This window comes from Bos javanicus, chromosome 26, assembly GCF_032452875.1.
Source record: "Bos javanicus breed banteng chromosome 26, ARS-OSU_banteng_1.0, whole genome shotgun sequence".
Taxonomy (NCBI): domain Eukaryota; kingdom Metazoa; phylum Chordata; class Mammalia; order Artiodactyla; family Bovidae; genus Bos; species Bos javanicus.
This window is the reverse complement of record NC_083893.1, coordinates 22,462,139-22,485,911: the sequence shown is the minus strand read 5'-3', so window position 1 is coordinate 22,485,911 and position 23,773 is coordinate 22,462,139. Positions and strand designations below refer to the sequence as shown.

General features: G+C 40.4%; 1 protein-coding gene across 5 annotated transcripts in view; it reads left to right on the top strand.

Annotated features, from left to right (window-relative positions):
• The window catches only part of ARMH3 (armadillo like helical domain containing 3), a 177,780-nt gene that overhangs the window by 151,508 nt on the left and 2,499 nt on the right, over window positions 1-23,773 (top strand). For all 5 annotated transcript variants that reach the window (XM_061403220.1, XM_061403215.1, XM_061403216.1 and 2 more), the window contains one exon: window positions 22,366-22,482. In XM_061403220.1, the coding sequence (XP_061259204.1) occupies window positions 22,366-22,482 (117 nt within the window). The remainder of the gene's footprint in view (window positions 1-22,365; window positions 22,483-23,773) is intronic.

The following is a 23,773-nucleotide window of genomic DNA, read 5'->3' as shown; positions in this document are numbered from 1 at the left end:
TGGTTTGCCGCTGTTATAGTAACTTTGGAGGCCAAAAGTGTTATTATGCATGCTATTTGCTGTTATAGGCTGTGTAATTGGAAACGTTTTTGCTAAGTACCGTAACAGCACTTTGACCTTTCATAGTGATCCTGCTCAAAGGAAGTTACAATCTTAAAAATGACTCACCCAACTAGGAGGGAAACTGTGTTTAACCCACAAATGGGATTTCTGGTGAAGAATTCTATTAGGGAGGGACAGATAAGTGAGCCTTGGCAGGGAGGCAGGGACCCCATGTCAGATTGCTAGAGAATTAGGAGCAGAGATGGTGTTTTCTCTCTCCCTACCTGAGATGTGATCTGTTTCCAAGGAAAGGCCTCAAGTGGGGAGGACAGAGATCATCTGCCTCTTGGTTTGAGCTGGGTGGAATGTCCTGCCTGCAGTAAGCCATAGAGAAGGAGAAGGCCTGATGTGATATTTGGTAAATATGTGTATCCTGTTCCCCTACCCCGATTATCTTGGCTGCCTCTTGGTATGATTGCATAACTTGCTTGTGCAGGGTAAGGACCTGGGCATGTTGGATCAGTAATTAGTACAAAGAAAAGCTTCACAAAGAGTTTCTAGGGCTTCAACCAAATAAAGTCAGGGAGGTGGGGCAACTGCCCAGGGATATTAAAGAAAATCACTGTCGCCTTTCCTTTAACCAAGTGATGACCTTTCATGAATCACCCACTGTGAGGTTCATTATCTGGTCCACCTTCCAGAAAGACAGAGCCAGCCTATGAGATCAGTAAATTTCAGTGCAGGCTTGAAAGACATGTATGGACAGGAGAACTGGCCAGCTTAAATTGGTTTTGAAATTGAGTTTGGTCCTGAGTATGAAAATAGAAAGGGGGAAAAAAACCTTCTGCATATTATATGCAAGTTAGCTGTGTAGAAGAAAGAGTTATCTTTTAAAGAGCATCATCTTTTTTAGTTTATCCAGAGGCTTGTGTCCACCTTTTGGATCCTTTTTTTCCAGTTATATTGGATGATTGTGCCCTGGAGAGAGATTCAGGTTATCTTAGATAGAAAGTCACTGTAAGCACCTAGTGGAGGGAGGGATGTTCAGTCGAATGAAGCCTATGATTTTACATGTTCTATTTGTTCTAGCTCCTTTACTTTTTTTTTTTTTTTGAGCTAAAGTGTTCTGAAAAAGAACCAATTCTTGCCTACCAAGGAAATTCTCAGAACCTGGTTTAGTCTAAGAATTCTCTGCTTCTTGGTGTCCTTGGTTTGTGCAGCAAGACAAGGAATGGGTGTCCCAGCTTCACATTCCCCAGATTATTTCTTTTCTGTGTATAAGTACAGAGGTATCTGCTCTGTGCCACACTAGGGGCTATAAAAATGCAAAAATCATATATTCCCTTAAGGACTTCACAGAGTAAGAATCAGGATCACTCACTTCTTGTTTAGGCCTTTGCCTGTGTGCTAGTCTATAGACCTCACTCCCCTGTTGTATTTGGTGTGCTTGCAACAGCACCCCACAACCCTTTATAAACCTAAGAAAGTTTAGTTTATAGGTATCCCAGTGAAACGTCCCCTCATTATAAGTCCATAAATGGTTGGCTGATGACCCTTTTTGGAGTGAATTTCCACAAGGAGGGCAGTGATCATCTCATATCTTTTACCCCTGCCTCAGTTTTGTTTTTTGTTTTTTTTTATAATTTTATTTTATTTTTAAACTTTACAATATTGTATTGGTTTTGCCAAATATTGAAATGAATCCGCCACAGGTATACATGTGTTCCCCATCCTGAACCCTCCTCCCTCCTCCCTCCCCATACCATCCCCCTGGGTCGTCCCAGTGCACCAGCCCCAAGCATCCAGTATCGTGCATCGAACCTGGACTGGCGACTCGTTTCATATATGATATTATACATGTTTCAATGCCATTCTCCCAAATCATCCCACACTCTCCCTCTCCCACAGAGTCCAAAAGACTATTCTATACATCAGTGTCTCTTTTGCTGTCTCGTATACAGGGTTATTGTTACCATCTTTCTAAATTCCATATATATGCGTTAGTATACTGTATAGGTGTTTTTCTTTCTGGCTTATTTCACTCTGTATAATAGGCTTCAGTTTCATCCACTTCATTAGAACTGATTCAAGTGTATTCTTTTTAATGGCTGAGTAATACTCCATTGTGTATATGTACCATAGCTTTCTTATCCATTCATCTGCTGATGGACATCTAGGTTGCTTCCATGTCCTGGCTATTATAAACAGTGCTGCGATGAACATTGGGGTATACGTGTCTCTTTCCCTTCTGGTTTCCTCAGTGTGTATGCCCAGCAGTGGGATTGCTGGATCATAAGGCAGTTCTATTTCCAGTTTTTAAAGGAATCTCCACACTGTTCTCCATAGTGGCTGTACTAGTTTGCATTCCCACCAACAGTGTAAGAGGGTTCCCTTTTCTCCACACCCTCGCCAGCATTTATTGCTTGTAGACTTTTGGATCACAGCCATTCTGACTGGAGTGAAATGGTACCTCATTGCGGTTTTGATTTACATTTCTCTGATAATGAGTGATGTTGAGCATCTTTTCATGTGTTTGTTAGCCATCTGTATGTCTTCTTTGGAGAAATGTCTATTTAGTTCTTTGGCCCATTTTTTGATTGGGTCATTTGTTTTTCTGGAATTGAGCTGTAGGAGTTGCTTGTATATTTTTGAGATTAGTTGTTTGTCAGTTGCTTCATTTGCTATTATTTTCTCCCATTCTGAAGGCTGCCTTTTCACCTTGCTAATAGTTTCCTTTGTTGTGCAGAAGCTTTTAAGGTTAATTAGGTCCCATTTGTTTATTTTTGCTTTTATTTCCAATATTCTGGGAGGTGGGTCATAGAGGATCCTGCTGTGATGTATGTCGGACAGTGTTTTGCCTATGTTCTCCTCTAGGAGTTTTATAGTTTCTGGTTTTACGTTGAGATCTTTAATCCATTTTGAGTTTATTTTTGTGTATGGTGTTAGAAAGTGTTCTAGTTTCATTCTTTTACAAGTGGTTGACCAGTTTTCCCAGCACCACTTGTTAAAGAGATTGTCTTTAATCCATTGTATATTCTTGCCTCCTTTGTCAAAGATAAGGTGTCCATATGTGCGTGGATTTATCTCTGGGCTTTCTATTTTGTTCCATTGGTCTATATTTCTGTCTTTGTGCCAGTACCATACTGTCTTGATGACTGTGGCTTTGTAGTAGAGCCTGAAGTCAGGTAGGTTGATTCCTCCAGTTCCATTCTTCTTTCTCAAGATAGCTTTGGCTATTCGAGGTTTTTTGTATTTCCATACAAATTGTGAAATTATTTGTTCTAGCTCTGTGAAGAATACCGTTGGTAGCTTGATAGGGATTGCATTGAATCTATAAATTGCTTTGGGTAGTATACTCATTTTCACTATATTGATTCTTCCAATCCATGAACATGGTATATTTCTCCATCTATTAGTGTCCTCTTTGATTTCTTCCACCAGTGTTTTATGGTTTTCTATATACAGGTCTTTAGTTTCTTTAGGTAGATATATTCCTAAGTATTTTATTCTTTCCGTTGCAGTGGTGAATGGAATTGATTCCTTAATTTCTCTTTCTGTTTTCTCATTATTAGTATATAGGAATGCAAGGGATTTCTGTGTGTTGATTTTATATCCTGCAACTTTACTATAATCATCGATTAGTTCTAGTAATTTTCTGGTCGAGTCTTTAGGGTTTTCTATGTAGAGGATCACGTCCTCTGCAAATAGAGTTTTACTTCTTCTTTTCCAATTTGGATTCCTTTTATTTCTTTTTCTGCTCTGATTGCTGTGGCCAAAACTTCCAAAACTATGTTGAATAGTAATGGAGAAAGTGGGCACCCTTGTCTTGTTCCTGACTTTAGAGGACATGCTTTCAGTTTTTCACCATTGAGGATAATGTTTGCTGTGGGTTTGTCATATATAGCTTTTATTATGTTGATGTATGTTCTTTCTATTCCTGCTTTCTGGAGAGTTTTTATCATACATGGATATTGAATTCTGTCAAAGGCTTTCTCTGCATCTATTGAGATAATCATATGGTTTTTATTTTTCAATTTGTTAATGTGGTGTATTACATTGATTAATTTGCAGATATTGAAGAATCCTTGCATCCCTGGGATAAAGCCCACTTGGTCATGGTGTATGATCTTTTTAATGTGTTGTTCGATTCTGATTGCTAGAATTTTGTTAAGGATTTTTGCATCTAGGTTCATCAGTGATATTGGCCTGTAGTTTTCTTTTTTTGTGGGATCTTTGTCAGGTTTTGGTATTAGGGTGATGGTGGCCTCATAGAATGAGTTTGGAAGTTTACCTTCCTCTGCAATTTTCTGGAAGAGTTTGAGTAGGATAGGTGTTTCCTCTTCTCTAAATTTTTGGTAGAATTCAACTGTGAAGCCGTCTGGACCTGGGCTTTTGTTTGCTGGAAGATTTCTGATTACAGTTTCAATTTCTGTGCTTGTGATGGGTCTGTTAAGATTTTCTATTTCTTCCTGGTCCAGTTTTGGAAAGTTGTACTTTTCTAAGAATTTGTCCATTTCTTCCACGTTGTCCATTTTATTGGCATATAATTGTTGATAGTAGTCTCTTATGATCCTTTGTATTTCTGTGTTGTCTGTCAGTTTTATAAAAAAGGCAAAAGTAGAACCTTCATTAAGTATCCTTGGTAAAGGTGGGACTCTAGTCTCTGAGCTTGGCAAATGATTGTTTGTCAAAAAAGTAACAGTGAAAGTCGCTCAATCGTGTCCGACTCTTTGTGACACCATGGACTATAGCCTTCCAGGCTTCTCTGTCTGTGGAATTCTCTAGGCCAGAATACTGAAGTGGGTAGCTGTTCCCTTCTCCAGGGAATCTTCCCAACCCAGGGATCGAACCCAGGTCTCCCAATCCCTCCCAGGCAGATTGTTTATGACTGACTCACCAGGGAAGCCCTGGTACACCCAATTAAAAGTGACAGTACACCCAATTTAAAAAATTTCATGTGACTACTGCCCAGCTGAAAATGATTGCAAACACTGTTGATTGCTACGCAGAGTCCATTTAGTTTGTCAGGGAGGATTGCCGTGGTGGAGAGGTGGCGAGTAGTAGTACAATGAGGGGAATCTTTGGAAAATACTAGGAACTGCTAGCTTATGGATACTGATATATCAGTCTGAATCATGCTTGCCCCAACCAAAAATGGAATGGCAAGACCAAAAAAGACTTAAGTTTACTGCTATAACCATGTTTGTTTGTTTTTTTTGCCTCAACATGAGTTCCTGGACTTTTAATTTAACTTTATTGAGATGTAATTAACATATAAGATATATTTATGTAATCATCACCATCACAAGATACAGAACATTTTATTTCCATAATCCATTAAAATCTTTGCTACAATTAGTCTTATCTGCAAATTTGGGCCCTGATTAGGTAACCACTGATTAGTTATTAGGAGACTCTGATGCTGGGAGGGATTGAGGGCAGGAGGAGAAGGGGATGACAGAGGATGAGATGGCTGGATGGCATCACTGACTCGATGGACTTGAGCCTGAGTGAACTCCGGAAGTTGGTGATGGACAGGGAGGCTTGGCGTGCTGCGATTCGTGGGGTCGCAAAGAGTCGGACACGACTGAGCAACTGAACTGAACTGAACCAAATTAGGTAACCACTGATTTAATTTCTATCACTATAGATTATATTTGTCTTTTATGAATTTCACATAAACTCTCTTGTGTCTAAGATTGATCCATATTGTGACACTTTTAGCTATTTACCCAAGAGAAATGAAAATATATATCCACCCAAAGACTTGTATACAAACATTCATACTGCTATTATTCATGATAACTCAAAACTGGTATCTGTTGTTTAGTTGCTAAGTCGTGTCCAACTCTTTTGTAACCCCATGGACTGTAGCTCGGCAGACTCCTCTGTCTATGGGATTTCCCCGGCAAGAATACTGTCCATGGGATTTCCCAGGCAAGAATACTGGAGTGGGTTGCCATGTCTTTCTCCAGAGGGTCTTCCTGACCCAAGGATTGAACCCATGTCTCCTGCCTTGGCAGGCGGATTCTTTACTACTGAGCCACAATTAGTAAAACTAGAAACAACCAAAATGTCCCATCAGCAACTAAATATGTAAACAAAACGTGATGCATCCATACAATGGAATATTATTGTACAGCCATAAAAAGGAATGAAGTACTGATACCTGATACAACATGGGTGATTCCTGAAAACATATGCTAAATGAAGGAAGCCAGTCACAGAGACCATATATTGTGTGATTCCATTTATTTTAATGACCAGAATAAGCAAATCTATAGAGACAGAAAATAGGTTAGTGGTTACCTACAGCTGAGTTGGGAGTAAGTTGGGGAATGACTGTTAATGGTTATAAAGTTTCTTTTGGGGTTGGTGAAAATATTCTAAACTTAGATCATGGTGATAATTGTCAACTATGTGAATATACTAAAAACATTGAATTACACACTTAAAATGATTGAATTTTATGGTATATAAATTATATCTCAATAAAGATGTTTTTCAAAAGAAAGAAACTGTCAAAGTGTTTTCAAAAGTGGTTATACCATTTTTAATTCCAACCATCAATGACTAAGTTGTAGCTACTCCATATCTTTGTCACACTTGGAATTGTCTTTTTAATTTTAGCCATTCTAGTGCATATAAAGTGCTTTAGTAATACTGCATACGTTACAGTTCTAAAAATTACTGTTAATTTATTTTGCATGATGACAAGTGTTGACCAGCTGATCATTTGCCTGTTTTTAAATTTGATTATTCATGAGTTTCTGTATATTCTAGATGCAGGTCCTTTTCATATATATTGTGAATATTTTCTCCTATTTTCAGTGGCTTGTCTTTGCAAGTTATTAATGTGATTTTCAAAGTCCAGACATTTTAATGGAAACCAATTTTAAATTAATACCATGAACATGAAGTTATTAATTTTTAAAACAATTTTTGCCCTTGTGTTTTATTTAGTAAATCTTTGCTTCCTCCTAGTTGTGGAAATTTTCACCTGTATTTTCTTCTGGAAGTTTTATGGTTCTGGCTTTTACATTTAGTTCTATGCTCTGTATCAAGTTAATTTTTTTAATGGAATTATTGTTTCTTTTTTTTAAATTTATTTGTTTACTTTTGGCTGCCCTGGATCTTCATTGGTGTGTACAGACTTTCTCTAGTTGTGGCGAGCAGGGGCTAGTCTCTTAATTGCAGCACGTGGGCTTTTCATCATGCTAGCTTTTCTTGCTGTAGAGTATAGGCTCTGAAATGAGGGTTTAGATGGTTGTGGCGCACAGGCTTGGGCTTAGTTGCCCAGAGGCACGTGGAATGTTTCTACACCAAGGATCGAACCCATGTCCCCTGCACTGGCAGGCAGATTCTCAACCACTTAACCACCAAGGAAGTTCAAGTTAATTTTTTGTAAGGTGTTTGGTAATGGTAAACGTTCGTCCAGTTCCCATCCTGCAGTATCCTGTTGTTCCATTGTCATCTGTTGAAAAGACTATTTCTTTCCTCTATTGAAATCTTTGGCACATTTGTAAAAAATCAATTGACCATATATACGTGGGTCTATTTCTGAAGTATTAGTTCTGTTCCATTGGTCTCAAATATGTCAAAATTTATGCCCTACACTGTCTTGATTATTATAGGTCTGTCATAAATCATGAAATCAAGTAATGTAAGTCCTCTAATTTTGCTCTTTTTAAAAATTGTTTTGAATATTCTATGTCTTTTGCATTTCTGTTCAAAGTATAAAATCAGCTTGTCATTTCTACAAATAAAACCTGCTAAGATTTTGATTGGAATTGCATTAACTCTGTAGATCAACTTGGGGGAGAATTGATACTTTAATAATATTGTTTTCAAATCCACGACCATGGTATACCTCTCCATTTATTTAGATCTTTAAAATTTTCTCATCAGTATTTTGTAGTTTTTAGCATACTGTTTGGAGAAGGCAATGGCAGCCCACTCCAGTACTCTTGCCTGGAAAATCCCATGGACAGAGGAGCCTGGTGGGCTGCAGTCCAAGGGGTCGCAACTGAGTGACTTCACTTTCACTTTTCACTTTCATGCATTGGAGAAGGAAATGGCAACCCACTCCAGTGTTCTTGCCTGGAGAATCCCAAGGACGGTGGAGCCTGGTGGGCTGCCGTCTATGGGGTCGCACAGAGTCGGACACGACTGAAGCGACTTAGCAGCAGCAGCATACTGTTTTGTACGTATTTTTTTCAATAATTTTTTATGTTATCTAAATGGTATTTGTATTCCTTTCCATTACAGTTTATTATAGGATATTGAATATAATTCCCTGTTGTATACAACAGGATCTTGTTGTTTATCCATTCTGTATATAGTATCAATAGTCTGCATCTGCTAATCTCAAACTCCCAATCCAACCTGTCCCCCACACACAGAATCACAAGTCTGTTCTCTATGTTTTTTATTCTGTTTCTGTCATACATAAGGTCATTTGTGTCATATTTTAGATTCCATAGATAAGTGTATCATGTGGTATTTGTCTTTTTTTTTCTAAGTTGTTTCAAACTAGTTTATTTAGGGGTTCCATTTTCGCACCTCAAGAGATTTTATGGATTTCTCATGCTGCTTCACTCATTAGTTCATCTAGTTCTGAAGGGTTACTCAGTGTCATCTTGACGAGTCAACCATCTTCGTAACAAGATTTGTTGACAAATCCTGGATTTTCTGCTAGAGTTTCATTAATTTCAGTTACTTCTGATAAACACAGTAGAGTTCACTAGCAGCTATACTTTACAGTGCACCAAACATAATTTAGGGCTTCCCTGATAGTTCAGTTGGTAAAGAATCTGCCTGCAATGCAGGAGACCCCGTTTCGATTTCTGTGTTGGGAAGATCAGCTGAAGAAAGGATAGGCTACCCACTCCAGTATTCTTCAGCTTCCCTTGTGGCTCAGCTGGTAAAGAATTCTCCTGCAAAAAAAAAATTAAAAAATTAAAATTAAAAATTAAAAAAAAAAAAAAAGAATTCTCCTGCAATGCGGGAGACCTGGGTTCAGTCTCTGGGTTGGAGAAGGGAAAGGCTACGCACTCTGGTATTCTGGCCTCGAGAATTCATGGACTGTATAGTCCGTGGGGTCGCAAAGAGTCGGACACGACTGAATGAGTTTCACTTTCAAACATAATTTACAGTGCACCAAATTCCTTGTTTGTTCAATTTTGTCCCAACTTCTGACAGACTACAGCAAACAATATCTCCCAAATCTTCCTGTGCAAAATTGCTGATTGCCACTGTTCTAACACCATTTTCTGTTGTTACCCATTCATGTTTGTCTGTGAATTTGTGCACGGACAGCAGACTGGGGCAAGTGTTCAGTGCCTGGTAGGTGCCCGCCTACAGCCCCCAGAGCCCCGGTAGGCAGGGCTCAGTGGGTTCAGAGGTGGTGCACAGGCTGTAGACCAAAACCTGCATGCTCCACACCACTCTCCTCTCTTTGTCTTTCTCATTTATTTTGCTTGGTATGATAATCTCTGGGTTCACCCATGTCGCTGCAAATGGCATTGTTTCATTCTTTTTAATAACTGGATAGTATTCCATTATATCTATCTACCATGTCCTCTTTATCCACTTATCTGTCAGTGGACATTTAAGTTGCTTCCATGTCTTGACTATTGTGAATAGTGCTGCTATGAACACTGAGGTGCATGTGCCTTCTCTGATTATAGTTTTGTTCAGATATATGCCCAGGAGTGGGATTGTGGGATTACATGACAATTCTGTTTTCAGTTTTCTGAGGTACCACCATACTGCTTTCCATAATGTCTATACCAGTTTACATCCCCACCAACTGTGTATGAGGGTCCCCTTTTCTCCACACCTTCTCCAGCAGTCATTATTTATAGATGGCCATTCTGACCAGTGTGAGATGATACCTTATTGTACTTTCTTTTGTAGTTTTGATGTTGTTTATTTTTTGGCAGTGCCAGATCTTAGTTGCGCTGCGTGGAATCTTTGATCTTCATTGCTCTATGCAGGATCTTTAGTTATGGTGTACGAGATCTAGTTCCCTGATGGTGATCGAGCCTGGGTTCCCTTCTTTAGAAGCATGGAGTCTTAGCCACTGGATCACCAGGGAAATTCCCTCATTGTAGTTCTGATTTGCGTTTCTCTGATAATTAGCAATGTTGAACATCTTTTCATGTGCCTCCTTTGGCTATCTGTATATCTTCCTTGGAGAAATGTCTGTTTAGGGCTTTTGCCCATATTTTGATTAGGTTGTTTGTTTTTTGATGTTGAGCTGTATGAGCTGTTTGTATATTTTGGAAATTAACCGCTTGATAGCTTCATGGTTTGCAAATATGTTTTCTCTTGTTCCATAGGTTGTCTTTTCATTTTGTTTCTGGTTTCCATTGCTGTGCAAAAGCTTTTAAGTTTAATTAGGTTCTATTTGTTTATTTTTGCTTTTATGAAATTTCAGTCTTTGTTCCAGGTAATATCCCTTGTTTGAAGTCTCCTTATCAGATTATTAATATAGCAATTCAATTTTGCTTTAATTAGTGTTGATACAACACATTTTTCACATCTTTATAATTTCAGCCTATCTGTGTCTTTATATTTTAGGTGGATTTCTTTTAGACAAAACCTGTAGCTGGACACTGATTTTCTACCCAGTCTGACAACCTCTGTCTTTTAATTGAAATGTTACATTTAATTTATTTATTAATATGGTTGTGTTAATATTTGCCATCTTGCCTTTTTTTCCCTTCTTTTTCTTCTGTTTGTTTTTTCCTTTTTCTGCTTTTGTTTGGATTAACTGAGTATTTTTATGATTCCATTTTATGTCCAATATTGACTTATCTCTACCCCTTAGTTTTATTATTTTAGTCATTGCTCTAGGTTTTCAAACATGCATTTTTAACTTACTACAGTATACCTTCAAAATTTGTTATATGACTTCATGTAATGTGTAATACCCTTACAATAGTGTGTTTCCATTTGCCCCACTCCTGGTCTTTGTACTACTATTGTCAAACATTTTTCTTCTAGGTTTCTTTTAAATTTCACATTCCATTGTTATCATTTTTTGATTTGATGAGTCAATTATCTTTTTTCCTAGTTTTCAAATTTATGTGAAAATATTTTACACTTTATCCATGTATTTACCATTTCCAGCGTGTTTTATTCCTGTTGAAAGATCCAGATAATGTAACTTTCCATCTACCAGAGAGCTTTTGTTAACATCTCTTCTAATTGTAGGACTGTTAACAACACATTCTCTCAGATTGTTTGAAAAGGTCTTTATTTCACTCATTTCAGAAAGATGTTTTTGCTGGATATAGAATTCTAGGCTAACTTTTTTTTTTCTTCTGGCACAGATATCATTCCATTGTTTTCTGGCTTGTATAGTTTCTGACAAGTGTGAATTTTTATCTTTGCTCCTTTGTACATGTTTTTCCCCTGTCGAGCTGCGTTTAATATTCTTTCTTTAACATTGGTTTCAGCAATTTTATTGTGATGTGCTTATACCTTCCATTTTGTTCCTTATAATGTTCATGGTTGTCTTTAAGCACTTGAATATATTTATAATAGCTCTTTAAATGTCCTTGCTAATTTCATCATCTCTTTCATTTCTGGGTCTGTTTCTGTTCACTGATGTTTCTCTGGGTTATAAGCTACATTTTCTTGCTTCTTGACATGTCTGATAATTTTTTACTGGATATTGGGTATTGTGAATGTTATATAGTTGAATGCTGGATTTTGTTGTCTTTCTTTATTAAATAGTGTCAGACTTCATTGAGGAAGGTAAGGAAATTATTTGTGGAGCAGCAGTTTCCTTTCTGTAACGTTGTACAGGGAGGCAGTGACCATAACCATCCCAAAGAAAAGGAAATGCAGGAAGGCAAAGTGGTTATTTGAGGAGGCTTTACAAATAGCTGAGGAAAGAAGAGAAGCAAAAGGCAGGGGAGAATGGGAAAGATATACCCAACTGAATCCAGAGTTCCAAGAATAGCAAGGAGAGATAAGAAGGCCTTATTAAATGAACAGTGCAAAGAAATAGAGGAAAACAATAGAATGGGTAAGACTAGAGATCTCCAAGAAAATTGGAGAGGGACTTCCCTGGTGGTCCAGGGCTAGGATTCCGAGCTCCCAATGCAGGGGACCCTGGTATGATCCCTGGTCAGGGAATTAGATCCCACATGTACAGCCAAATAAATATTTTTTTTTTTTAAGATGAAAATTGGAGATATCGAGGGAACATTTCATGCAAGGATGGGCATGATAAAGGAAATGGTAAGGACCTAACAGAAGCAGAAGAGATTAAGAACTTCTTTGTATAAGAATTATACAAAAAGGTTTTAATGACCCAGATAATCACTCACCAAGAACCAGAGAAATCAAGTGGGCCTTAGGAAGCATTACTACAAACAAAGCCAGCAGAGATGACAGAATTCCAGCTGAACTATTTAAAATTCTAAAAGATGGTGCTGTTAAAGTGTTGCACTCAGTATGTCAGCAAATTTGGAAAACTCAGCCATGGCCATAGAACTGGAAAAGGTCAGTTTTCATTCCGGTCCCAAAGAAAGGCAATGCCAAAGGATGTGTACACTACCATACAGTTGTGCTCATTTCACATGCTAGCAAGGTTATGCTCAAAATCCTTCAAGATAGACTTCAACAGTGTGTGAACCGAGAACTTCCAGATGTTACAAGCTGGGTTTTGAAGCAGCAGAGGAACCAGCATCAAATTGCCAACATTTGTTGGATCGTGGAGAACACAATGGAGTTCCAGAAAAACATCTATTTCTGCTTCACTGACTATACTTTGTGTGGATTACAACAAACTGTGAAAAATTCATAAAGAGATGGGAATACCAGACCACCTTACCTGCCTCCTGAGAAATCTGTTCACAGGTCAAGAAGCAACAGTTAGAACCTCACATGGAACAACTGACTGGTTCAAAATTGAGAAAGGAGTCCTACAAGGCTATATATTGTCACCCTGTTTATTTAACATCTGTGCAGAGTACATCATGCAAAATGCTGGTCTGGATGAATCACAAGCTGGAAGTAAGATTGCTGGGAGAAATATCAACAACCTCAGATATGCAGATGACACCACTCTAATGGCAGAAAGTGAAGAGGAACTAAAGAACCTCTTGATGAGGAAAGAGGAGAGTGAAAAAGCTGGCTTAAAATTCAACATTAAACAACCGAAGATTATCTGATCCCATCACTTCATGGAAAATAAAAGGGGAAAAAGTGGAAGCAGTGACAGACTTTATTTTCTTGATGGTGACTGCAGCCATGAAATTAGAAGACTTGCTCCTTGGAAGGAAAGCTCTGACATACCTTGGACAGCATATTAAAAAGCGGAGGTATCACTTTGCTAACAAAGGTTCATATAGTCAAAACTATGGTTTTTCCAGGAGTCATGTACAGATGTGAGAGTTGGACCATAAACCATAAAGAAGGCTGAACGCCAAAGAATTTATGCTTTTGAATTTTGGTCCTGGAGAAGACTCTTGAGGGTCTCTTGAACTGCAGGGAGATCAAACCAGTCAGTCCTAAAGGAAATCAACCCTGAATATTCGTGGGAAGAACTGTTGCTGAAGCTGAAGCTCAGTACTTTGGCCACCTGATGCGAAGAGCCAGCTCATTGGAAAAGACCCTGATGCTCAGAAAGATTGAAGGCAAAAGGAGAAGGGGGTGACAGAGGATGAGATGGTTAGATAGCATCACCATCTCAATGGACATGAATTAGAGCAAGCTCTGGGAGATAGTGGAGGACAGGAGGAGCCTGGTGTGCTGCAGTCCATGGAGTCACAGCATTGAATACAACTTAGCAACAGAACAACAATATCCTTTTGAAACTAATTTTTTTTCATGTAGTGATCTTTCTTTTCCAGTGTTATTGAGCTATAACTGACATATACCACTATTTAAGTTTACCACAGTAGGTCTAGTTAACATCAGTCATCTCCTGTAGATGAAAAGGCAGCAGGAGGCTGGGGTGGTCCTTGTGATGAGAACTCAGGATTTACTGTCTCAGTAACTTCTAAATATACCATACGTGCTGTACGAAGTCATTTCAGTTGTGTCTGACTCTTTGTGACCCTATGGATGGTAGCCCACCAGGCTCCCCTGTTGATGGGATTCTCCTGGCAAGAATACTGGAGTAGGTTGCCGTGCCCTCCTCCAGGGGATCTTCCTGACCCAGGATCAAACCTGCATCTCTAGAGTCTCCTTCATTGGCAGGCAGGCTCTTTACCACTAGTGCCACCTGGGAAGCCCAAATATACTAAGGAGCAGTGTTACCTGTAGTCATCATATAGTATGTTACACCCCCAGTACTTATTTATCTTATAATTGGAAATTTGTACCTTTTGACCACCATGTATGAAACTCCTTATCTTTATTAAGATAGGTTTAGAGTGACTTTTAATTCTGTGTGTGTATCTGTGTGTGTGTGCGTGTTGATCGCTCAGTCGTGTCTGACTCTATGCAACCCCATGGACTCCTCTGTCCATGGGATTTCCCAGGCAAGAGTACTGGAGTGTGTTGCCATTCTCTTCTCCAGGGGATCTTCCAGGGATCGAACCCTGAGTGTCCTACATTGCAGGCAGACTCTTTATCATCTGAGCCACCAGGGAAGCCCCCAAGTTTAGTTCTGCTGTTAAGGTGTTAGTGTTCTGGTGCCTCCTTTGAATGCCCTACACATTCAACAGGTACTTTTCATTCTGGTTGGTCAAAATTCATACACCTCCCAATCCTGTGTGAGCTCTGGAAATTGTTCATCTTACAGATCCTCAGTCATTTTTCTGTGGAAACTGGTTGAATTTTCCGCTAAAAGTGTGATTCTTAGTGTTCAGCAACAGATTCAGTGGGAACCGTACATAAATTTCTAAAACCTTTTTCTTTGCTGAACTCCTTCCTTTCTAGTAACCTGCCTCACAAACGCCAGCCCGCTTTGCCTTTCCAAACTTTAGTGTATCTCCTTAGCCCAGCAAGATTTTCATGCTCACCTTATATTTTCTTTCTCTCAGGATTCCTGTCCTGCACTGCATTTTATACAATGTATAAAAAGAATTATTTCTTCTGTAGCTTTCAGTTATTCCATTATAAATCAAAGTGGAAGTCCTCAGCTACTTCAAAATATTAGAGTATACCCTGAGTTAACCTACCCAGCTAAATTTTTAAAATTTCATTTACTTTTCAGAGAACTGCCACTTGAATTAACTATTCATATGCATTGTCCATTTTACTTCATTTTCTTTCTTCCTTCCTTCCTCTTTTTTTTCCATTACGAGAGAAGAGTCTTGAATGGATTTTGGAAATAGGATGTTATAGTGCGCATTTTCATATATTTTTAAAGATAATACACTAAAAGATCTCTCTTCCCTTTCCCCATATTTTGCTTCTATTCTTGGGCCCAGGTCCAGCCTTTATATTGATCATTTACAAAGGTTCTATCCTCAAATCTCTCAGAACAGCAAGAATTGAAACATGAGAGCTCTTGGATGGCTGATATTTTGTCTGATAGTTAACTATCTGCTTGGAGACCATGAATCTTTTAGGCTATGTCCATCTCAACATGAATCAAACATTGTCCTGAATAAGAGGTTAAGTAGATGACATCTGAAGGAAGCTAACAGTTTTCTCTGGGTACTTGTTAGCCTTGGAGTTCATGGATCTAATTGTTTCTTCTCCTTGTCTTCTGAGATGCAAACCTGTTACTTATGCAAATAAGTGCTAAATATAGTTCAGCACGACTTTGAACCTGGCTATTCAAAGATCACTTTGTGTGTCTGCTTAGATTATTTTGGACAGTTATCTAATGAGTACACTGCACAGTTTAGCTGGATTGTGCAGTTGAAATTTGTTGCTAAATTGAACACACCTCAAAGGGGCATCTCAGAATGGATCAAACCTGATTTCCAAAAAAGTTGAAACTATGGATTATGTGGAGAGTAAAGTGAAATCCTTTCCCACCCTTTCAACCTTTTGCTCATCTTTTGTGCAGGATTTATTTTTTTCAGCATCTGGGCAGAGCCTACCCTTCAAATAATAGACCCTGAAAGAAGCCTAAGCTGTCAGGGCCAGAGTCACAGACCTGTCAACTAATGGCCCTCCTGAGCTGCTGTCCTAGGGGCCCTGCCACACTGATGAGAATTTTGCAGTCTGAATTAGCTGAGTAGGATTACATGGTAGGCAAAAGAGAAGAGACTTTGGATTTCTTAATTTTCCCTATCTTAAAAGGTATGCTGTTTCAATCAGACTGCCCATTCATTGATCAGTTAGTCAGCTGACTCCAAACCACTTATAGTTCTATTGGCTCAACTGTTTCTGTGCCTGTGTATGTAAGTGTGCCCTTCAGTCGTGGTTTAGCTTGATTCCTTATTGCTTGTTAGCTCCTTAAAGGTGGGACTTGGGCTTTAGAAGCATGTCAGAGCACTGTGAACAGTGCGCTGGCAGGGTGCACTGTCCAATTCTAATCTTATCACATCACTTTCTCTTTTTGCCAGGCTTTATGGCTAATAGGATCTCAGTTCCCTGACCAGGGATTGAATCCAGGCCACGGCAATGAAAGCTGAATCCTAACCACTAGACCTCCAGGGAATTCCCATATGATGTGACCTTGATGAGAGACCTGAGTGTTACTAAATTAGTCCACAAGCATGTTGAGTGTTTACTGTTCCTCAAGACTATATTAGGGATTGTGGGAAATCTGTAATGTTGCACTGGGTCCCTTCCTTAAGGGTGCTAAGAATCCAGCTATGATGCAGTTTCAGTGAGGAAATCAGTAGTAATAATCCTTTCCTGCTTTACAGAAGAAATGGGACTGAAAAGTCATATTCTCCAACCAGTGAAATTAAACATCTGAAGTAGAGCAAATGACCAGAGTCCAGTGGAGAGATGGATGGAGATTATTATGAAAATCCTCTAAAAAGCCTTTATTTTCTTTCCTTCTTTTACCTACTTTATCTCTCTCAAACTATCCAGAGATTAATTTTTCAATGATTAGGGGTTCAGCAGAGTTAAAGCAGGACTGCATGAAAATGAAAACAGAGTGGTTACAGTCTTTTTGGAAGAATGGAAAATTGGTCTTAAAGTAGGATCATTCATTGTAGAGGGATTCACTGTATCCTTTTAACACCCCACCCCAAGCCTGGAAACCGTCTGGTGGCTGTAGCCAAAAAAGCCCAATTAAACCCTAAAGATCAGGAATTCCCTGGCAGTCTAGGGGTTAGGAGTTTGTACTCTCACTGCCAAGAGCCTGGGTTCAGTCCCTGGTTGGGGAACTAAGATCCCACAAGCCGTGCAGTGCAGCAAACAATAAATAAAATAATAATAAACATTGAAGACCTTTGAATTTTAAACTTCTAAATGAGCATTGAGTAATTAGCAACCAAAGCCAGACTTTGCTAATAATGAATTTGGGGTAGTCTGTAAAGTTTTGTTGGTGGTTTACATTATCAATAGGGTCTTCAGCCGCTGAGCAGGGTCTTCAGCTGCTGTGAGTGCAAACTGACAAGATGTGGAGCCCTGAGGACATGGCAGTCATTAAAGCTCAGACATCAAACCAGGCCTTCACCAGGTTACATTCCCAGCCCTGCACGTGTCAGGCTTCCCACTTCTTGGAGTTTGAGATCCTTGAATCTTTATTCTCTGAAAGATCAGTTAGCCTGTAAACTCAACAACGTACCTCAGGCTAGACTAGCTTGCTAGTGCAGGAGGAGCACTGCATAGGGAGTCAGGAACCTTTGCTGTGTAATCCCAGCTTTGTGTCTTGGGGCAGTGTACAGTCTTTCAAGACGTGTCTTTCTTCATCTGTGACATGAGGGCCATGTACTCGGTAGTTGGGTGATTTCAAAGGTTCCTTCCAGAACTATAATTTTTATGATTTTCTCTCAATGGTAACAGTTTGGTAGAACGAGTTATGGTTGCCTTTCATGTCACAATCCTCAGGTATTCATGCTATTTCCAGATGCTCCTGCCCACCATTTAACCACCTGATTTGTCTTTATTTGAATATATCAGATACTTTCTTTTTCCAGTTTTCTTGTTTCCATCTCAGTAGCCTTCATTCATTTAGCACCCTTGCTAGATACTATCACTTAAATATTTTAATTTATTTATTTATTATTTATTTAGTTTATTTATATATTTATATATAAATATATTTATTTATATATTATATATTATTTATGTAGTTTGTTTATTATTATATATAATTAATTATATATTAATTATTTAGTTTATTTATATATTATCACTTATCTTCATAGTATTGTAAGAAAATATTATAATGGTAACTATTTTACAGACAAAGAAACTAAAGCTCAGACAGGTCAAGGTTATATAACTAGTAAATTAAGGTGTCAAGATTTGAACCCAGACTTTCCTGATTCCGTAGCCTCTTTCTGTTACACCCCACTGCAGTCTTGATAGGTTCCGTGTTTATTTCCTATTCTATAAGACTTCTCAGTAGGTTTCTCTACTGGTATCTTGTGGTTTCATCCTCATTTGGCAGCCTGGTCTCTAAGGAAGGCCATACATGTTGCCCTGGCTGGAGTGGGCTAGTGTCAGACCTGTATACTTTCCCCAAATGGGTTATATACTTTAAATGTCATTTCAAATTGAGAAGAAGGTAATGAACACAAATTTGCTGTCAGGTCATATCCTATTACTTAGTTGTCCCCTCATTCTCATTCTCCCAGGAATTCAGTCCAGCAGAGATTTGGACTGAATCTCTGGACTGTCTTCAGAGCCCAGGAAGTACCTACTCCTAATTCAAACTGTCCCATCAGAGACCAGGCAGGTTTTCAGGCACAAGGTAAAGCCCTCTAACATCAGGACTAGATAGCCATTGCCAGGAACTTTTCTAGCTTGGCAGTCCTCCTTTGCTGCTATCTTCAGGCAAGACTTATTTCCCATTTCAAAGGTCTTGCTAAAAAATAAAAAGGTGGGGCACAGGGTACTGAAGAGTCTTTTGGGAATGCCTATTATGTGTGCTAGAGGAAGAGGGTGTTTGTATGTGTGTGTGTGCCTGAAACCTCATCAACAATTTTGAACTACATTTTTGCTCTGGGATCTTTTTGCTCCCTGATGTGGTGAAGAGCCTCCCAACCTGTATCATGCAAGGCCAGGCCTCTGTTCAACTTGTCTTTAGTATAACCTGTATCCGCCTAAACTACTAAGATTACTAAAGTTGGCGGTGGATACTGGGCATTCTCTGACTTCTGGTTGATGCATTGTCAGTTACACTCAGGACATGGGGTCATGCCTGCTTTTCTATTGTATAGAGAATACTCTTCACCAGTATGTCCCATAAGCTAATGGAGATGTGTAAGGTTCCAGCTCCTTATTTATGGTTAGAACTACCTGGGGATAAGCAGAACTACTCAATGGCCTGTTGTCACCAGAGGAGGCTTTCATCATAAAATTAGTAACCTTTTATTGCTTGTTATTAATGTGCCAGGCATTGGACAATCTTATCTCATTTCATCCTCACATCAGCTCTATGAGGAAGATAGTGTTATCCTTTTACAAATAAGAAAAAGAGATTCAGAGATTAAGTAGTATGTAAAGTTTACAGAGCTACCTGTGGTTGATCTGCAAGTAAAATTCAGGTCTTCCTAACCTCAAAGCCTATGTCTCCTCTGGAGACCTCAAGGAAGGAGTTTAGGTCCTCTCCCTCACTAATTTATTCTTCCCTCACCTGAGGCAGAGTGTTTCAAGATATCTAAAGAGATCTTTGAAACTGAGGTCATTTGTGCCTTCCACTTAAATCCAGAAGATGTTCCTTCATGGTGAAGAGTCATTTATGCACGTAAGATCTTTGGGACAGTTTGAAATAGAAGTAGGTACTTCCGGGGCTCTGCAGCAAGTCCAGGAACTATCCAGGTTGCTGTATAGCCATTGGGATGATAATGTTTCCATCAGTTGTATGTTACTTTCAGGAAGTCAGAACTTTTATTCCCATGTCGTGTTTGGAAGGTGAGTTCAACTTTCACCTTTCAGAGAGAACCCCTCTTGAAGTTCCACCTCAGAGAGGTTAGGTGATCGTCTGAGTTTCCACAGTAAGAGTGAAACTCCCCAATTCAGTTTTCTATCAGACCTTTTTGCCAGGACCCAGGTTCCCATGGACTAAGCATCACAGGTGGGGGAATAAGGACTCCTTAGAGAGCATGTGGCTGATAGGTGATTTACTGCCTTTAGAGCTACGTTGAACTGAGGTGGTGGTCAAGGTTCTAGGAAGCCCACAAGCCCAACAACTGGTGAACAAAGGTGGCTCTGTTAGGGTATAGACTGTACCTGATGGATTAGGGAGAAATGTCCATCTAGGAAGGGCCTTTGAAGTTGCCAGGAAGCCAGAAATTGATGTTGAGACAGCAAATTATGAGAAAGCCTAAGGCCTTTAGGCACAAGGGCTCTGGGAAATTGTCCTCTGTGTAACTACCACCTTCACCACATCTCAGGCCAGTGTTGAGGGTGAGGCCCAAATGGGACATGTTCCTAAAGTCTTGCCAAGGGGACCGACAAACAAAAGCGAAGAAACCAGGGTCTGTGGGACATAGTTTGGCGAAGTGACCTTGAAGACTGTGATGTCTGGAGGAAAAGAGCCTGAATCTGGACCAGAACTTTGACCTGATTGTCCTTCCCAAACTCAGGAACACAAGCCTGTGTTCTCCATCCCTACCCTCTCCTCAGGAATTCTTGGCAGGCAGATATATTTGCCACCAGGTGCACTCTGCCCTGAAATAAGACTGAATTGGTGGAGGGAACAGCCCAGAGGCACCTTTGTACCCCTCAGGAATGCATTCTCAACCCCTCTGATCAGTCCTGACTCTAGCTTACTCCCTTCAGCCCTGCCTTCTGTTAAAGCTCAGCCTCCCTTATCATACTCATTCCTCGCAAGACTCTCGGCTGAGCTGGGAGCTCTCCATGACATCACTACACTTCCCTCTCAGGTCAGACCGAATTGCAGAATAGCTATTGGCCAGATTGTCAGAGTGAAAATTTAGTCACTCTCCTGGTCTCTCCTTTCTACCCAGCTCACTTCTTTTAAGTTAATGGAGAAGATCTACATCTTCTGATGTAACTAATCATTGTATAACCCAAATATGATTATCTTCAAGCTGGCAAGGTAGTATTACACTCTCTAAATACTAGTCTGATCTTGCTAATAATGGGCATGATATATCCAAAATAGTTTTTGTTACAGGGAGTAGCAGGAGCCTGGGATCGGTCACGATGTAACTAACTATCCTTGCCTTTGATTCGTGGTCTAATAAGCCAGACTCACATCAGAACTGGCTTTGGTAATCCTTTCCTTCTGGAACCACAGAGATCCAATGTTCCTGGAGTTAGCGGAAGTCTGAGTCCACCACAGAGACATAGTAGGGGGGGACCCCTCCTCAGAACAGAAGAGGATGAGATAAACTGTAGCTTAGCCTAGAAATGTCTCCTACACTCCAAGGCTGGGATGCTCAAAAGTTCCATCCAGGCAATGGATAAGAAGACTGAGTTGGCATTGAGAGATGAAAACAAGTGGCAGATGGTGCTGAGGAACATCCCAGGACTAAAGAAATGTGGTTCCCAGAAAGGGAAGAGGAGAGATATTGGCAAAGTCTTACTCAGCAACTGTGACAGCCTGGCCAGAGAAAGCTGCACGATACAGCTGAGAATGCATCTGTGGTATCAGGGATACTGAGGGGCTCAGACACTCACTGTTCTGTCACCTCTTCTCATCTCCTTTACCATACCCACAGTAAATAGCCCTGAAAACCAGGCTGGACCGGTCAGGAAAGGCAGGGGATGGAAGAAATTAGAAAGTGGTCCCAGCTACTGTATAGCATAGGGAACTCTACTTAGTATCTTATAATATCCTATAATGCAAGAGAATGTAAAAAATAAAATACACACACACACACACACATATATATGTATGTATGTATGTATGTATTTTGGCCATGCCACATGGCTTTTAGGATCTTAATTCCTCACCAGGGATTGAACCCATGCCCTCAACAGTGAAAGCATAGAGTTCTAAAAACTGGACCACTGGGAAATTCCCTATATATTTTATGTATATGTATAACTGATTCACTGTGCTGTATACCTGAAAGTAACACACCACCGTAAATCAGCTATATTTCAATACAAAATTTTTTTTAAAGTCTCAGAAACCTGAGGAATTGCCATGGCCAGGCTTTTTTCAGTAACAAGTAGTGACAGAGTCTCTTGGGTGTATTGTCCCAGACTGAATCCAGCCCAGTAGAGCAGCAGGAAAGGTGTGGGGGCCAAGTGACCTAGGGTTTGTGTGGCCTAAGCCCTGCTGGTTCTTGACTTCCCCAGGTGCTAGAGGTAGTGCGAGCCAACTATGACACACTCACACTGAAGCTGCAGGATGGCCTGGACCAGTACGAGCGCTATTCGGAGCAGCACAAGGAAGCCGCCTTCTTCAAAGAGCTGGTGAGTGAGCCTTGCCTCTGTCTCTGCCTATGTCTGTGGAGGGCCCTTGCCCGCCCCTGGGTTCTACTGTGCAGGTGGGTACAAGCTGATGAAATAAGATTGGAAGGGCCTAATTGGATTGGGTTTGCCACTTCTGTTCCACAACAGTCCAGGAAGGACCAGGTGGTGAGAGATGAAGATAATCACTGGGGTACTGGTGCCAGGCTGGGAAGAGTGAAAAGCCTGAGGCAGCAGTGCCCACCCCTCCTCTGCAGCCATGGAGATAGCCCTGTGCAGCTTCAGCTAGGCCTGAAGTTTGATGTGCATTCCCAGTGGCAGCTCTGGCTCATTGCCCCCCTTATCCTGCCTGTCCTCAGAGCAACTAATGAGAGTAATTGATTCTTCTCCTCCTTATGTAACCACTTTCCTAAATACCTAACTGGGTCCTGGTCTGAGTGCCCTTCCAGTCTAGTTCTCCAGTCTTCACTCCCTACCTGCATTCCCACTCTCTAGTCACTCAGCTTCCTGCAGCTCCTCCCTTGGCCATCTGAAGCCAGTGAACACTTGTTCCATCTCCTCCACCTCCTGGTTGACATCTCCACAGAACTGGACTACCCTGTTAGTGGTCCCTTTCCTGCCCTGCACTTAGAAGTTGCCCTCAGGAAAAGCCCAGTCACTCTGTATACTCTGGTCTGGGGCCTGAGACCTGGGCACACAGGCCTCTGTACCCACTTCCCATGTCCTCAGACCTCCCACTGCCAGGGCAGAATTTGCATCAGCCCAGCTTTTTACTTACCTATGCCTAGTCTGTAATGAAGGTGCTAGACTTTAGGTCATATGTCTTGTGCTAAACCCAGCCCAACTCTGACCCCAACATGCCATTCCTGGGATTTTGGCCTTCCCCAGGGTGAGGCATATATACTCTGAGCTGAGATAGTGGGGAGCAGGTAAGCCACTAATGTAAGGAGATAGCAGAATACAGTACTTTTATGGAGTGGTCGGCAAGTCTTCAAGTTGATCTAGGGGTCAGGTCTTAAGAGATTAAGTTACTGGGAGAGGAAGAGGACTGAGGAGGAGAAACATCAAAAGCTGTCTTGAGGCTTTGGGGCACTAGTCTGTGCCTTACTTATGTCTCCGCATAGCTGTACCACTGGCATAGGGGAGCTCAGAGAGTCTGGTTAGGTTTGGAGCTAATGAACTTGGGCTGCCTGCTGTTTGCCATACTGGCCTTTCCTCTGCTTCCTGCCTGATGACTTCATTATGTTTCCCATAGCACAGCAGAGATGGAAGAAAAGCTGCCTGGGCTTTGGGG